At 36.3% G+C, this 18,485-nt stretch overlaps 1 protein-coding gene across 2 annotated transcripts in view; it reads right to left on the bottom strand.

The window, feature by feature from the left end:
* VWA8 (von Willebrand factor A domain containing 8) overlaps positions 1-18,485 on the bottom strand; it is a 183,239-nt gene that overhangs the window by 28,735 nt on the left and 136,019 nt on the right. For both annotated transcript variants that reach the window (XM_071448324.1, XM_071448325.1), the window contains 2 exons: positions 12,012-12,093; positions 9,842-10,046 (listed from right to left, as the gene is read on the bottom strand). In XM_071448324.1, coding sequence (XP_071304425.1) covers positions 9,842-10,046; positions 12,012-12,093 — 287 coding nt within the window. The remainder of the gene's footprint in view (positions 1-9,841; positions 10,047-12,011; positions 12,094-18,485) is intronic.

The following is an 18,485-nucleotide window of genomic DNA, read 5'->3' as shown; positions in this document are numbered from 1 at the left end:
AGGAAATATCTTTTAGAATTTGTAAGCAGAAGTCAGACAAGCTTTAAAATATTTCTAGCTTTGAATAGAAAAATAATCAATGAGTGACAGCTTCCAGTAAAATGTGAAAGGCTTTTTCCTTAATACTGACTGGGATGCAGATATTTTTTTTTTGTTGTAGATATTCCTGCCATCCTGCCCTGTAACTGACACTGCAACACTGCAAATTGGCTAGAGAGTGGACGGTCTTTTAATACAGCAGCTTACTTTTGTATCCTGACAGGGTTAACTTCATTAAAATTCCTGAAGGGTGCAGGAGGTGTCAGTGCCTCTCATTCAGGACTGCTTGCCAGAAAGCTCCTTTGTGGGGCTCACAGCAACAAAAGCAAATTTCTGCCTCAGGAATGGCAAAGAAACTCTAGTTTCCGATGGGGGCGAGCTGCCTCACGTACAGGGGAACAGACCTTTCACCTCTTAGTTTTAATTATCACTGGCCCTGACAGGCTGAACTCATATCTAATCCTCTCACACAAAACACAGTGCTTATTTTAATACTCCAGGTATTAAAAAAACAGAAAAAAACCACTTTGATTCCAGGCTAATATCCTGCAGGTGTAAAGAGATGAAATTTTTACTTTAAAAATAGTCTGTATTTCCATTTTTCCAACCTCCCCAAAGCAAGTATTTCTTATCCTTTTGGGAATGTTTAAGCAGAGCTGGGCATTCCTTACAGGCTTTTACATCTTCATAATAGAAATAAATGGAATTCCTCCTTGTTGCATGTGGTGACAAGGAATCAATCTCTCTACTAAGCCCTTCTAAGCATTCAGTAGATCATTCCACATAGATCACATTTACTAAATATGCAACCAGCATGATTTCATGTGTCACAACTGAATAAATGTGTACAAATTATACAAGCAAACAGGGACACAGCTGCAGTATTTACAGCTGATATTTATGGAGCAAAATCTTTAAAAAGAAAAATTTAGGGTACCCAAATACTGTTTTCACGAGCACTTATTCTACTATTAGTAATAATACTGCATTATTGGGTGTTTCTTACTGTTGATCAGAAGAAAACAGGGAAAAGAATGTATGCACTAAGATTTGAGGTAGAACACAATTTGTATGATTCAGGTGCTCAGTTCAATGTAAATTACGAAGGTGTGCATTAGCTTAATTTGTTGCATGATTAGACAGTCCTGGAAAGTAGGCAGATGTAGGCTGGCAAGATCCCATTCTTCATTTACTTTTTTTTATCATAAACAAAAGAACTCTTCCAAGATCCAATTAGAAGATACCTGCTCTTAGCATAACATATCTGAGATGTGAAAGGAAAGAGTTAATCTGATATTTTGCCTTTCTATTAACATAAAACATATTAAACCAGGCAGTTTATAGTCAATGAAGAAAATGGGTTACTTTCCATGAAAGGCACTAAATTATTGCTGAAAAATATTAGTTATACAACTATAAATCCACTAAAAACACCATAAAGCATTTTAACTTGCTGTCCTCATTAGTTCTGTAGACAAAGATTGAGCATGTATCAGTAGAATATTGCAAGAAAAGAAGGGAAAACATTGTAGATTTTTGCCTTGTGGGTGATTTGGGAGATGGTAATTTCATTATCAAAATCAGTACAAAATCTGCTTTCACTCTCATACATTATTATGAAAAAAGATTGACTTTGACTGTAACAAAACACAACTGTACTCCATGTGAAAAATGCATTAAGTAATCCATCCCACAGTGGCACAAAGGATTAGGAAATGTGTTCCATGGAATGCAGAATCTACTTCTGCAGATGTGCAAAAGACTGATGCTTTCCTGAAACAAAATAATTGTTTTTCTTTTATTTCCGAGCTTCTCCAACCTTAAACCCCCAATATTATCCTAGGCTGCATTTTACAGGTCACAAGAACATACCTTCCTCTAACACGTTATCAGCAGTATGAATTTCTGCATTACTTTCTCAAAGAGCAAAGAAGTTCCACATCAGGCAGATAACAGGCTAACCTGCCTGCTCCATTGTGGTTTTACACTTTACCATAAAGTGTTTACCATAAAACTGATTCTGCTAAAGGGAGAAAGAAAACTTTTTATAATCTGCTTACACAAACTAGTGAGAGAAAGGCATAAACAGGCAAAACCCCTCTAATGGCTTCTATTTTGTTCACTTGTATCATGTACAGCTTTTTTCTACATATTGAAAATTAATAGCATAATTTCTGTTCACAACAGCAAAAAATTGAGTCCACAAATAATTTTTCCACAGAAAAGACAAGTCTAATCTTGGATAAGACAATAAAAATGTGTGAAATACATCCTGTTTCTTCAACTGTATCCTGAAATGAGAAAAACATTTATCGCACTGCAGTACAAAACTTTTAATATGTTTTCTTTTTTTCATTTGACTTAATTTTGATTTTTTATCTTGTCTGTAAAACTTTTCAGGAGTTCAATAAATAAATGAACTAATAAAGCTTAATGCATCATCTGACTCAGGCGAATATCTAATTCTAAAAGTACAATTTAAAATTCAGGCAGGCATTAAGCTTTTGTCTTGAATACCAGAATTGTTGAAAGCATGATCAAACTTTGATGGTATTTTAGAAAAACGAATCTGGATGGGGTAGAGGTGGAGATCTGGAGTGAAACTTATAAAAAGCTGTATCTGGCTTGCAAATGAAGTTTATATACATCGACTAAAAAAACCAACCACTGTACAAGATTCTGCGGTGGGCTCTTTTGTGAACTAAGTGCTGTCACTTGAAGAATCAACTCAGAAACTCTGCAGAGCAGATGCATTAGAGTATTTTGCTCACAAATATACAGTGTGTGGCTTAAAAGCTGGAAAATTAAATAAAGTAATAAGATAATATAATACATTTATTTCACCTAATGGATCCTCTGTTATGTAAACACTTATGTAAAGCCCATTTTCCTCTGTCATTATTTAAAATTCCCTAGTCAGTTCTATTCAACTATAAAATGTGAGGTCATCATCTTTTTAGTATTCTAATCCGCTATGAAATATTATCAGAGGAGACAGAAAACATCTAGCTTGGTTTTTTTGACACACCTCCCTCGGAAACATGGGATAAGTGAACACATCATGTCAGTTTGGAATGGTCCAGACTGAAGACCACAGGGTAAAATGAAAATTGAAAAAAATTACATGTGGGAGGACAAAAGTCTGATTTTCTGTATACCTAGGACCTTGTCAATGCTGTCCTTAAGAAGCAGAGGCAGAAGTTATTTAATATCTACTACATTGTTTTCTTTTCTAAAGGAAAGCCTCTTATAATTGGCATTAGTGTAACATATCAGATTATTTAAATTTTCCCAATGTTTGTTCTTTCACTAATCAGGGAACCACTTACATAAAGGCATAATTATTAGCATGCATTTGTCTTGCTGGGACAGCAGGATTTCACTGGTGTGAGGAGCTCCAGCTTTTATGTCAGCAATGTGCACTGCTATAGACTTTTTGAGATCTTCAAGACTGTATGTTGAGGTAATAACATTTTCTCCCATGAGGACTTTATGCTTCCACAGGAAGGCCAGAGAAAGAAAGGGAACTTTGTGCTGCATCAGACTGCTCTAATAGAAAGTTAAGGTTATTTCCCTCCTGCTCTGTCTGTCTGCTCCAATTAGACTGGAAGGTCTTCTTAGGAAAGAGAATGTATTTTAGAAGTGTTTGTACTGTGCTTCTAACAAGGGCCTCACTCAAGCTGAGGAAATTTATATAAAAGGTATCTGACAGAGAGGCAATGATCCTTTTCTGAGTTCCTTTATCCCATAAATACTTTTAGAGATATGCATTTATTTAGCTCTGTGAGTTCACAGCTTTCCAGTCTCATGTTTCCCCATACTCAGATGCCTTCCTTCAAGGGCACAGTTGCTAGTCCTCAGCTGAATAAACTATACATCCCGGGAAGAGGTCACAGAACTAAACTGTGGGTTTGGGGCTCATGGATCTCAGAACTGGAAGTGCTATCAAACTGTATCTTGGAATCCACCTATTGACTAGATAACTCTACAATCTGCAGTATTTCGAGATTGTTAGGATCCTGTGCAGGTCTGCAGAATGCCATTATATGGTTATTCCAAACTTGCAAGAACTCTCCACTGCATGCATTTCTCATAATTTATTTGGTTTGCACAGACAGTATTTAAAAGCTGAGGGAAATCACTGTTATTGGCCCACTGATGCCCTCTTGTGGTCAGAAAGCCTGCTTGGTGCAAAGTAGAAAATAGAGAACGAGAGGGTGGTGGGGAGAAGAACCAGCCACTCTTGCTAAAGGTCATGCTTTTGTCTCGATTCAAGAACTGCAGCTTTGCCCAGTTCAGTTTTAACATCAGGAAAAGGCTGGATTTTTGTTATGTTATAAAGTACAATGTCACTTTTTACAAAGGAAAAAAACCTCCAAACTATCAGTACAGATTGAAGAAAATTCTGAGCAGTAAACATAAGCAAGTTGGAATCACTGAAACTTCTGAATTAATTATTCTTTAGAAAAACATCCAACCTAAAAAATTAAATTTCATAAGGTTGATTCATATTAACCTGAACTTTAAAGTACAGCTTCAGAAAATAACAAGAGAAAAAAAGGATGCATTCAAAAAAATAAAAACATATGAATTAACTTAAGGAATGAATACTTAATGTAGAGTTCTACATGATTAGCTGCATGGAATACAAATGGAATAAATGAGACTATTCAAGGAAGGGAATAAGATGATCATTATCCAAATTGACTTTCCATTCTTGCTCATTATGAAATACAGTCCCTGTGGGACTGGCTATCAGCAAAGTTATGATGACCTCTTCAGGTAATTCTATTTCAATGTCTAGGTATGACAACTGGGGAAAAAAATGAGCACGTGTGTGTGTGTGCATATATACCTGTACCTCTGTGTGAATACATAAGATACACACTCAGCTACATTTGCACACCCCTCACCTAATTCAATGTGATTGGGCTTCTTTTAACTTCAACAGGAAATGTGAGATTTTTGGCATTATGAATACTTCAGGAGTGTACTCAGCTTTGACTCCAGTTCAACCTTTACGTCAGGTGAGGTCACAAAAGCTAAGTGGGGAGAAAATGGGAGAAAATGTTTCTAGGCTGATCCTTTTCTTTGGAAGGGCCTGGTTTCATACTAAGGTGTCAGTGTCTCTCTAACACATTTCCTTTGGACTGACACACCTACAAAGAGGTACAACATCATGTTTTAAGCTGAGTGTTGCCCATCAGTCTTCAGACTAGAGAGGTGGGATGATGTAGGTGTTGTATTATTCAGGTTCTGCACAGCACATGCACTTGTTTATCTATTTTTAAATGTTTATCTATTTTTATACAGCTGGTGCCCACTCAATTCATACGTGCTATATCTTTCCTCTGCTCAGTCCTACACTATGTGGTCTTGACATCATATTGGCTGAACCTGAATCATCTAGGAAACCCACCTGAGTTTCCTAGATTTATAGGAGACATAACCTGAGTCAAAAGTTTCAGCTTTTTAACTTTCTGAGGAAAACCACACATTACACAGAACACTTATGTTAGAGTGGGGCTCTGTCACAGGCCAGGGACACAAGTAATATCCATCCTTGATAAAGAAGTGTACTGTAAAACAAGCAGACCTTGACCTTTAAGATCTGGGATGTACCAGGAAATTGTGACCTTGTTTTAGAACAGCAGAAAGATGGGAAAATGGAAAGAAGTTTCTCTTTTTTTTTTTTTTTTTGCTAACTATTCACTTAGTTGTAAATATTAATTAATTTCCAACTAAGTACTTGAATGCTTATGAGGAAGGCTTCCTCAGAAAATGAGAGAGATCAGTCCATAGGAAATCAAAACAGTTACAATCACAACTACTTAACTCATTAGGCCTTTATGTACAGCCACAAACAGAGAGCACTACTGCAATTTCAAAAACCTATCTCATGCATGTAGGAGATGATATAACTACGGCAGGTTCCACAAATACATTAAACAACACAAAAAAAAAAAATCCCCCACTCAAACCCCTAAAAAGTCTTGGTTTACAAGAATTAATTTTTTTTTAATCAATCAGATCACTTCTTTGGACAATCTTGGTACGGAAATGACAGGAGACTATCCTCAGCTTCAGGATGTCAGTTTGCATGGTGATATTACCTAGATCAAGACTACATTTGGATTTTAAAAAATGCTGTGGATCTGATTTTGAGTTCAGATACATATTAGGATCAACTAGATGGAAAACTTTTGCAATCTTTGACTAGGTACATTTTTATGCACTCTACAGGTTTGGATATGTCCTGGGACTTCTGAAAACAATGGCATACTGAGTACATAGCATGAAACATTTTGGACAACAATCTACAGCAGGAGAACATTAAGTAGAGTGAATACAGAACTAAATGCTTTTGCTAATAATCACAAATAAATGCCTTAACATCTATTGAAACACCTCTAAATGATGCACCTATTAATTTCTGTTATGTAAGCATTGTACTTTATCTAAATGAGACATACCACTAAATAATGCTCACTAAAAGACAATATCTGAACTGTATCAGAATGTAATCAGTGCTGTTCTATTTAATTTCCATCAATAAGCCTTGGATGAAAAAAGAAACACAAGCTTATCAATGGCTGCCTATTGCCACAAAACTTTAGGGCAAGATTTAAAAAATAAATTGTCCTTCAAATTCTCTTCCTATATTTGATAATGAAGTGACCTTTTTGTTGGAGACACCAGTGAAAAAGCTCGATGGTTTTTGGAGTAGAGCTCACAGCTTTAGAAAATACAGTATTTTGTTTAGATGTTGTATTTTAGACAGTCCAATTTAATAATTTCAGAATAGTATAGTATTATTTTGAGTTTAAAACTGCAATAAATGACAAAAAATTCTGACCTGCCTGTATAAATGTAGGCTTCTGTAAACACATAGCATATTTTGATAAACTAATTTGGTAGCCTCAAGACTTCAGCAGTTTGAACTCTGCTGAGTATGTCAACAATACAAAACAAATGTTGACTGTTATGAAGATTGCCACAAATTATATCAAGGGAGCCTAATTACTGATTACAAGTGGAACAGCTGTTTGTTTTCCTCTGTTTCATTGCTTATGTATATCCAGCCTCCTTCTCAGAGCTAATGTGTTTGTGAAAGCAAAAATGCAGAAGATAGTACCAATAGTTCCAAGAGAAGCCTGACTGAAGATTTGATTCCAACTCTTTGAAACTATATTTATATTGAAAGCCTTCTAATTATTTTTTCTCTAAAGGGTAGGAAGACTCAAAGAGTTTGTGTTTCTGCAGATCAGTGGTTCCCAACCACATGGACAGGTCTTGGATTGGTCTAAGAACATCACCACGAAGGGATAATAAGCTTTGCTAAGCCTGTCACAGTTTTGTGGGATGCAAAAATGGCAGTTTTAAGGGAAGGGGAGATTGGAGGTGGGTGGGTGATATATGGAACACTGACAATTCTCTTAAAATGAGTTTCTGTTACAGGATGATTGGGAATGATGGGTTTAGTCAAAGAACTAGAGAAGCCTCGTTAGACTTGAAATCTTGCTTAACACAAGCATGCACAAGCAACGTTACATAAAGGGAGGTAATTTTCATACACTTGAATGATCAGATCAACACATGGCTGCAAAATATGTCCAATTTTGCAAAAATAGGTATCAGGAAATACTCAGCTGCAGCATTTTTAACAAAGTAATTGTCCTTGGATCAGGAGACATGTTCTTGCTATGCTCAATTACACAGGGAAGCTACATGAATACGTTTTTAAGGTAATAGGATCCTTTCATTTCCAGAAATGAATGCCTTCATAAAGTACTGCTTTTATGTCTAGGCCTACTGAGAAATTAAGTAGGAAAGGTGAAGGCCTTCATTTCCAATTAGCAAAGTACAGAGTTTACACAGCAACTACATATATATTATCTTATTGAAGATTACATAAAATAAAAGACCTAATTTATTTCTTATTGCTCTGCAATGCCTTTGTAAACAAGGCTTCTTAGGTCTCATTATCTTTCCATTCAAAGCAAAGCAGAAAAGTAAAGTAGGGAAACAGAAGTTAGTGATAATCATGCAAGTCAGAAGATCACATTGGAGGTTTTGTTCCAGTCCTTTAACACAAATCGGAGTGTGAATGTGGGGGGATGTGGGTCGGAGACAAAGAGAACCACTCTCCCAATGTCCATGGGGCAACAGAGGGAGTTTATTCTTCTGCCCTTCTTTATAATGGGAATTTGAAAAACCCAGTCTGGATAGCTCATTGGTCTGATCTTTTACATCCCCCAGACCCTGGACCAGTGATGTGCTTGCAGCTTAGGAAGGAACATAATTGGTTGGAGTTCCTGACAGTCAACCCATGGGCTGCTTTATGGAGCTGGCTGGGTAGCTGAATTAATTTGCCCAGTACAAGCCAGCTTGTACTGTGATACAATGTGGCAACAAAAGAGCATGTTATTTCAGTTCTGACAAACCACTGGTTTGACACTGGAAAAAAGAAAGATATTCTAAGGAGGCTTTACCCTGGAGTGTGCCTAGTAGTGAGGCAGGCTGTCAGTGGAGAGGAATTCTACAGCAGATTTTGAAAACTGCTTTGTGACTGTGGGGCAACTTCTTAGCCTTCTTTAAAATAGCTACTTGAGATTTCTAGTTAAATGACTTAAATTTTCTTATGAAGTGTACTTTCCAAGACAGTATTGTCTAATCATTTGTTGGCTATTATTGGCAATATAGTAATATTGTCGAATAAAATAACAAGTCATTTTAAAAAAGGAAAAAATAAAAAATAACTATTAAAACTCCCTTGGCTGTTGTAAACTGCCTATATCTGACCATAAGATGGTGCTAGTGCTACTGCACTGTAATGCACATGGCACTGGCAAAGCACAAGTGTGGAGCATGAAGGTGCTACTGGGTAACAGTTTCCTTTTCTCATGACTTTTATGAATGGCATTTGCTGTCACAAGAACACATCAGTTCTTGCCCAAGTCTCTGTAACCACAGAACATCTTGTAGAAAGGGAGCTAAGAGTGGGAAAAGAAAGTAAAAGACATTTTGGCCTAATATATCTTATTCACAAAAAAACCCCAACCAAAATCAGAGAGAGATCCAATTCTGAATAGACTCATTCTGTTTTCCCATTCTAATTAAAGATGCAACTGAAGAGTCCTGAATGTTCCCTCTGTGTTGCAATGGTGATCACACAGGTTAGCTGGCACATTAACACTCATATATACATACATACTCACATGCACACACATCACACATGTACATGCTGTGTATTTTCAGCATGGATAGCTGAAAACATGTGAGAACATGGCTGTATGGAGATCCTTGCAACTCTGCTCAGCTGGGAAAATGATCAAGATTAACCAAAGGCTCTACTGTGAATTCAAGGCATTTTTCACCGAGGTTTCAAGTTTCTTTTTCAAAGTAAAACCCCAATATTTTTTTCCAAGAATTTGAACTCTGGGAAAGTATATAATTTTCTTTAAAAATAATTTCATTATTCTACATTTGTAAAGTTACAGTTAAAAATCAGTAGGAGATAATGGATTTATTTGCATTTAATTGCGCTGGAATTTGGCAAAAATACAAACAGTGTAAGACAAAGAGTCTGTCAGTAACCATAATTACAGGAGCTACAAAATGTTTTCAAATTAAGCCACTGTGCCTCTTTTTCCAGGAAAAAAGTCCATTATTTTTTTCTCATAGGTACACTTCTACTTCATAGTGTTTTTTAACAGCTCTCTCCTCCACTCCTTTTCCCAGCTGAAAACTCATCTATAGCTTATTTTGTTACATTTTTCAGTTCAGCTTTGTGAAGTCCTACCTGCACAGGACGACCATCTTCTTGGCCAATCATGTTCCTCCAATCCTGCAGTGACTGCTGGAGGCTGTCCAGCCCAGTCTCCCAAAGCCTCACACCTCCTCCCATGTCCACAGTAACCAAACCTACTTTGCCCAGTGGTGCCAGCAGGGCATCAGCATCTGAGATTGTAGAGAGCCAAGATGTATATGGAGAGAGAGACTTTGACCTGAAAAACATTAATATGATTTTTTTTGAAGCTGCAATTAAAAGCGGGATGAGTATTTCTGTAGTTAAGGTGACAATTAAATGAAATTACATCCTCATTTAATGAGAGACTGTTACTCAGCCCTGTGGACCCACTATTTTGTCTGAAATTTTCCACCTACTGAAACTGGACATAACCAAGACACCTGACTGTATAAGCAGTATAAAAGACTAGGCTGAAAGGCAACATGTTGCTAAAACTACTGCTCTAGTTTAGATACACTCCATATCTAATCTATCTAAAAGTAGTCCATCTTTAGGAAAAAAACTATTAAGAATATAAAAAATTTTAAAAGATGCAACTGAAAAATATTAAACTTAAATAGAAATAGAGAGATCATGATCCGAGCACTGAGGAAAATACATTTCCATCAACTTAGAGTAACACCTTTCTCTAGTGCTTTAATAAAATATTAAAATTTAAATACTCATTTAACAATGACACAGCTTTAACTACAGAGAATTGTAGCACTTTTTTAAACAATCAGCTTGCTGACAAAAATTTACTGCTGAAAGAGAGGGCCTAATAAGTATGGAATATGAAGGGAAATTTAGACAATGCAGGGAAGAATCTATACATTTTTCAGTACTGTTAATTACATGCATAAATGACTTGGTAACCTGCACTAATGGCAAAACTAATAATTTTCAAAAATATAATAAGGAGCAACACATATGTTTCTACCCATGACTGAAACCACCATGTAGTAACACAGCTGAAAGAGTTATCTCAGCATTTGACTGGGCTAACTTTGCCAGAAGGAAGAAAGGTTGCTAGAATTTAACAGAGAATTATTCATACATATATGAATGTTTTCATATATGATGAAAACTTACTTTACTCATCAGTTCTTACTGGAATACATTTAAAAATCTGGGCTTCTGCTCAGATCTACCATACACAGCTTAAATCCTAATGCTAGCTTAAGGGTCCTAATGTTGAAAAATAGCTTTGTAATTTCTGATATTTCCTACAAAATCCTAGTGAAAAATAAAGGGATTCCCTAATATTTTTATCTTAATGTCTTTCATTTTTGAATGACTGTGTAAGATGTAGGCCAATGGACCAATTATAAATGTTGAAAGTGCAAAAATAATTCTCTATTAATTAGAATTTCCCCAAGATTATTAATGAACCAGGATGAATTTAAATGAGAAGTCCTGTCAAAATCAGCAATATGCGAATAGAACTTAAAAAATATATAAATTTCTTTGTGAGTGAGTTTCATACATGTGCTATTCAAATATGCAAAGTGGAGAAAGTGCCATTTAAAAAATGTTTATTATTACAGTAGAAAATTACAATTTGGGACCAAAATATATCTTTATTCAATAAAACATTTGCAAACACTCTCTACAGTTGTGAGAGACAGATGTTAAAACCAAAGAGAAGCCACAGAATCTGGCTATTTTAATTTATCATATAAAATACTTGGGAATGTATACTTTCCAAAGGGAGAACCACAGAAAAGCTCAAGCTATTTTCAAAGTAAACTTTATATTGGACCAGAACTTGATTCCCAGTTTCCTAACACCTGGCACTGGATCATTTTGCCTGTCTTTCTCTGATCCTAAAGATAGGGAAAAAGGAAAAGAAAATAGAGACCACAAACCATAATGAAAGAGGGTTGAGAATAAAGTGGATGGAAGAGGGGGAAGGAACAAAGGGAATGAAAATCAGAAGATAAAGCTACCTTTCATATTTAGTAACTAATTGCTACATTTTCATCAGTATTACCTAGTAAAAAAAGATAAATTATGTTGACAAAAATATACTGCAATGTTTGTAGAATTTTACACTAGGTATGAATCGGTCTTATTTTCCACATCAAAATAAATATTTCCATATAATAAAGTAATAATAGACACTAAATTCTCTTTACTCTTCTTCTAAGATGACAGTGCTCTATTCAATAAAATTAGTTACCCAGGAATTGCAATGTATTTGATTTTCTTTGAATTAAGATCTGTTACTTCCAAGTATCCAGCAGCTGGTGGAGGAGTGACATCTGAAAACAAACAAACATGTTATTTTCCAGCTGCATGATTAACTGGTTATTGCATTTGCATTTAGCAGATTAAATTTAAACATTTTATTATACAGTACCTGTCAGAAAATTATAAGCTTTCATATTCAATACAGGAATATAACTTGCAAATAAGGAATTGTTTTATTATTACGATAGTGAGTAATTAGACAGTCACAGTTACAAAAGAAAAATGTATTTATGCAGCAAATGTCAAAATTACTCACAAATATAGCTCTGCTCACAAAAGCACTATTCAAGCATTACTGCAGTCCCTACCTTGCTGCTTTGATCTGTCACTGAAGATAATGTCAGTTGTATATCTGACTTTAATAGCATATTGAGGAACATTTCAAAACATTGTGTTTATGACTTCCACTTGAAAACTTCTCAATAATACTAATCTAAACACTGTTCCCTGAAATGGAACCACTCTTTGGAGGCAGATTCTCAGCATGTAATGATTTTATAACTTGCAGGTCCTAGACTGTCAAGCATTAAACATTCTGTTTATGGACAGTTTAACGAATATGGCTAATATATAGTCCTTCCCTCGGAAATAAATTTGTGTTTGTGTGCCTACACTGGCTTTTGCCAGCTTATGAGTACACTGTGCCTGGCCCCAGAAGTGGTTTCCATTTAGGAGCTGACTTTCATCTGTTTGAAGTAAATTGATGCAGTTTTTCAGAAAAGAAACCACAAGACTGAATCATACTGCCCAGTATGGATACAAAATGTCATTGTCACAAGATGAAATCAAGTGTAGATTTCCCTCTGAAACAATGTATCTCTCACCTCCTTGACCTGAAGGAATCCGACCTTACCTGCAGAAGTGCCGATGCTTGCACAGAGCACACACAGAAAAGACCAACATGATCAGAAGCATAAGATCTAATATTCAAAGGAGCACACAGAATAACTCACAGCAGCACCTCATGCATATCCAATGTATTTATATATCCATAGTATACATGCCTACAGCAGCACATCTATTGACTTTACTCATCTTCATAAAAATGGGAACATCGCACACATCAGAAACAGGGGAAAGAGGTCTGGAAAAATGCAGGTTTGTGGGCCAAAGACCACTTCTGGTTTCCCCTAGATTTTGTTACTATTTTTTTTGTTACTACTTTTGTTACTCTCTTTTGTTAGTAATGAAGAGTAAGATACACATTAAAAATTCAGATGAAGATCTAAAACAAGGGCAGATACTGAACTAGATAGGGTAGAACTGTGGAATAAGAATTAAAAACTAAGTTAATAAATTAGAGAAAGAACACAAATCAAACAAATTAAAGACAATAAAAAGACAAGGGATTGCAGAGTAGGAAGCTGACAAAAAGGCCATCAAATGTTTAAATGCTAGACAAGAACTGCTGGCTAGGCCCCAGAACTGCAGTCAAGAATCTTGACGATGAAATGTGAACTTCAGACATGAACAAGTGCAGTTTGTTCTTCTTTTGCCAAAGCCTGACAGAGAAGAAGAGCTATGCACAGCTCCAGGCATGAAGCTTTAAGGAAAACAGACACAATGTTCAGATCTGGGCTCCTCAGCACAAGGGACGTGGAGCTCCTGGAGCAGGTCCAGTGGAGGGCAACGAAGACGATGAGGAGATTGGAGCAACTCTCTCATGAGGAAAGGCTGAGGGACTGAGGCCTGCTCAGCCTCAAGAAAAGAAAACTGAGAAGGGACCTCAATAATGTCTGTCAGTATCTAAAGGGAGGGTGTTAGAGAATGGACCAGGCTCTGCTCTCTGGTGCCAAGCAATAGGACAAGAGGCAACAGACAGAAAATTAAGCACCTGAACATGAGAAAAACTTCTTTACTGTAATAGTGACTGAGCACTGGAACTGGATGCCCAGAGAGATTGCAGTGTTTCCTTCCCTGGAGAGGAACTGTTTTGACCCAATCCTGAGCAACATACTCTAGAGGACCCTGCTGAGCAGGGAGATTGGATCAGATGACCTCAAGCTGTCCCTTCCAACCTTACCTATTCCATCATTCTGTGACACGAAATAGTCCTGAGGATGACAAAGTGGTCAGAACAGATGGGTTATAAGGACAAATGCAAAGATTTTTTTCTTGTCTAAACAGAGGGTTTTTTATAAAAACACATCAAATCCTATTGAGAAGATTGTTATAAAGAGAGTGATATTATCCTGAGTGAGTGAAGGTGACATGAAGTATTCAGTTTTGTTTAGAGAAAGAAAAGATGGATACCATGAAAAGCTTTTCTTAAACAAGGAGAATGAAGCAATGCAATAGGCCAATTGTTTGACAAACCTCAGTTAAGAAGAGACTACACGTGTCATCCTGTCATCCTGTCCCTATATAAAAAGGTGGACCAGATGATGTGTCTGGGCTATTTTGGTAACATTGTGTTACACTACATGTTCCAGTTACTGTCATACTCAAAGAGATACAAACTCAGTAACAGGGTGTTGGTTTATGTTCATCTATAGAAAGTGCTGAGAATCCAAGTAAATATTAGATCTCAAGTAGTCCCTCGTCTTTACAGTCTTGTTTTTAGAATAAACATTAATTCTTCTTTGCTGGATTTTGCCATGAGCTCTTGTCTGAGTTTATATTTTGTGTCCATACATCTATTTGGCAGACATTGGGGAAATTATTACTTGTTATAATTTCTTTTCAAAAATAACTATCATTTGGTTTACAGTTCCAATAAAACATACAGACAAATATTTCTTTCCTTATTGTTCCTGGAACAGCTTCACTAATACATATTGGAGCATGCTAGAGTTTGGCTGAGTACTTTGAATTATTAATAGAAATGGAAGACTGTATGCCAGAACTGACCAGTTGTCCAAGAAGATGAGAAAGAAAATCTGACAGATATGGGAAACAAAATCAAAAATATAAAACAACTTCTCAAGGGCAACAGAAGACAATAGTGCAAGAACTTCAAGGGACATACACATACTTGATTTCATGTAGCAGGATGCCTTTGCTTCCCTTTACCACCTCCCAGGGAAAGATACAACTTTCACAGGTAAGTAACTACAGGTTTCCAATACAGAAACAATGGAGCACAAATAGGAATAAGCAGCACTGAATTTCAAGAGACCAAGACTGTTAAGCAGCAATTGGTAGCAAGTAATGTGTATTCAATCAAATACTCTGTCAATTAGTGAGACTGAGAGGTGAACTCCAAAAGAAACAACAGCCCAGCAAAGAAGGTTGCAAAAACAGAATCTCAAATGGGGATCATAAGGGCTACTACCTTATTACCTTCCAAGTGAGCACAAAAGACACATGTTTCTCTTTTCCTCTCTTCCCTTTTTCACTTGGAAATATTTTTGATTTGTGCCATAACAAGGGCAGTACTAAGTCCCTCAAATCTAGTATCCTGTCTCCAAGAGTAGTTAGGTGCTTGAAATGTGTAAAAACAGACAGTGCACATGGTATTTTCCTCAAGCCACCAACCAGTTCCAGTCTAGGGGCTTCTTAAACTGAATGTGCTGTCTGTTTTATATCTATGCATTTAGTTACCTTTCCAGGAGTTTGTCCAGTTTTCTTTTGGAAAAAGAAACATTCACAACATCCTTTGGGAAGTGGTTTCACAGGTTAGTACTCTATGAAGAACTATGTCTTGTTTGTTCTGATGAAGTTCCTAAGAGCTTCATTAGCTGCTCCCTAACTCTGGTACTGAGTGCAAAACTGTTGGTTTTTTCTACATCTCCATGCCATACATGTTTTTCTAGAACTCTACCATATGTACCTCTCCTGATCTTATCTTCACATGTTGGAGGGTTGGCCAATGCAATCTTGCTCATTCTTGTCTTTTTCTGAACTTATCCCAGTTCAGCCTTCTCCCACCTTGAGACGGAGGACCAAAACTGAACAGTGTTAAGGACACGTGGATTTGTACAACAGCACAGAGACGTTCTCAGCTTTTTTCTGTTTCTTCCCTAGTAATTCTTAACATTTCATTTGATTTTTTCAAGTGCTACTGAGCTTTGAACTGCTATCTTAATGAAACCATCTCTTGTGAAAGGAAAATAATGCTTTTAAGAGGTTCTCATCATCCCCATCTTTTATGATGCAAAATTAGGATTTTTTCTTTCTCCACATATTCATCTATACTGAAATTCACCTGTTATTTCTATTGCATTCAGAATTGTAGTCTTTCTCATAATTTTCCATGGTAAATCCTTCCTACAATGAATAGCTGTCACCTCATTGTTAATTAATTTTTCAATTTTTTTCATGACATGCTGAGTACCACAGGTCACCACAGGATTTCCCTCATAGCTCCTCCTCCACTAGAAAATCCAGCCACTAACTGTTAAATGGAAATGTCTTGAAAAAGTCCTGAAAAAAGCTATGGAACAGAAGACCTAGAGTTTTGCTTAGGTCCTATTTAATTGAATCAGTAAGGTTACATTAAACATGATTCAGTTAAAATTAGTCTTTGTAATTAAAAAATTAAAACATCATTCAGAAAAGAAAAATCAATGATAACGATCTTCAAGGCATGAAATCTTTCAACTTAAGTAGCCATAAAGCACTGTGTAAACCTCATACAATTTTCTATACATTTAAAGCTATCAATCCCTATTCATAGATATATTTCATTACAGCTGAGAAAAATATTAAACTGCTTGGTCAGACAGAAACCAATTCTCAGACTGATAATAAGCTCAGGTTACTGGTATCCTGGATTCATGAAGAATGTCCCCTGGTTTTTAATTATAATAACCTTTCAATACAAGGTGTTATATAGCACAGCAACTTAAAGGCTTTTAGAAATAGTAGTCAAGATCTCAATTTAGGTATCATTTGGAAGCACTGAGGTAAGATACCTCCCTCACTCCCAGATTAGTAAAATAATTTTAACAAAAAGCTCAGAAGACTTACCTTCTAAAACATCTACTTCTGATTCTGATTTATTTTTTTCTGTGAAAGCCTGAAAAAAGTGACCCAGTCTGACCCTTCTGCATTTTATTAAGTATGAGAAGATTACAGCCTGAAGTTGTATAATTAGTTCCAAGATTCTAACTCCAACTAATTTTATTAACTTTAATCTTTTTAAGAGGTAATCTTTCCTTCAGTTACAAAAGGAGGTAACTGAAGTTTTCTACCTTGTTGATATCCTTGACTTGGTTTCTTTAGTCAAGTAAATGTTTTATCCTCTTGGTAATAAATAAAAAGGTTTCTCTACATAGGGAAATTCATCTGTGTTAAATGAGGACAGGCAGATTAGATTGTTCATTCTGTTTGAGTTAATTTGGAATAAAAATGTTTAGTCTGGGTCAGAGAGTTCACAGAGAGACTAAATCAGGAATAGCTTCTTGTGCTGATGAAATCAAGCCATTCTACCATACACAAATATTTTGGGCATTTTCTCTTTTGATAGTAAACTTTGGAGATTCCTAAAGGTACTTAATGCAAAACTCACAAATGCTGTTGTTTAGTACTAATTGGGGTATTTTCAGTTATTGACTGAAGAAGCTAAAGTTATAATGACAACAGAAAGCTTGGCACGGCAGCACAAAAATGTCTGAAGATCTGTAGTCTACACCTGCTTTATTAGTGTCAGAAGGGAGGATGGTTTTCCTGCATGTGAATGTTGTTCATGCAAGGTTCTCTTGGACAGGAGAAGAACTAAATAGTCTGGGTCTCTTCAGCTTGGAGAGAAGGCAGGAGTGACTGAAGCTTGTCTAGTCATGAAGGCGATGGTTAAGGTGAATGCAGAATTGTTACTCACTGAAGCCTGCAATGCTAGAATAAGGGGCACCTGATAAACCTGGTAAGAGATCAGATGATCACAAAAAATCATGAACTTGTGAGTTTGCTGTGGAAATGCACAGGTTCAGAGAGGCACCAGATAAACTTGTGGACAACAGGTCCATAAAAGGAGATTTAAAGGCTGAGGCAGAGATATCCTCTGCAACATCCCCACCAAAACAAGTGCAAATATTGAGAAAGTATGAAGAGAAAGACAAAGAAGTAGACAGGCTCACATGCATTCCCAAAATAACCTCTCCTATTTTCCCTGCTGGGGATAGAATTCTGATTTAGTCATACAATAAGTTTATTGCTGCATCTCTGTGTGACACTGAGCAGAAGCTGGAAATATTGGTGAAAGCCAATTGCTAAACTGGAATAATTATCTTCTATTACTGGGTTTCCTCTGCAGACAGAAGGAAATCCCATCTACTGAGATATCCACAGTGTAGACATCCTGTTAATTCCTCAGAAGTATAATTCAGCATGCTAATAAGACTCAAATTAATTTTAAAACTAAGTGCAACTACACTCCCTCCTTCTCAAATGCTTGCTCTGTGACTATTAAGGAACATTCTGGAAAAATTAATGAGTGATAGCAGATCACAAAACAAAAAACAAG

This window comes from Agelaius tricolor, unplaced genomic scaffold (genome assembly GCF_023055355.1).
Source record: "Agelaius tricolor isolate 1412-34295 unplaced genomic scaffold, bAgeTri1.0.p SCAF_26, whole genome shotgun sequence".
NCBI classification, from domain to species: Eukaryota; Metazoa; Chordata; class Aves; order Passeriformes; family Icteridae; genus Agelaius; species Agelaius tricolor.
Note: the sequence above shows the minus strand (reverse complement) of the source record. Positions and strands in the feature narration are given on the sequence as shown.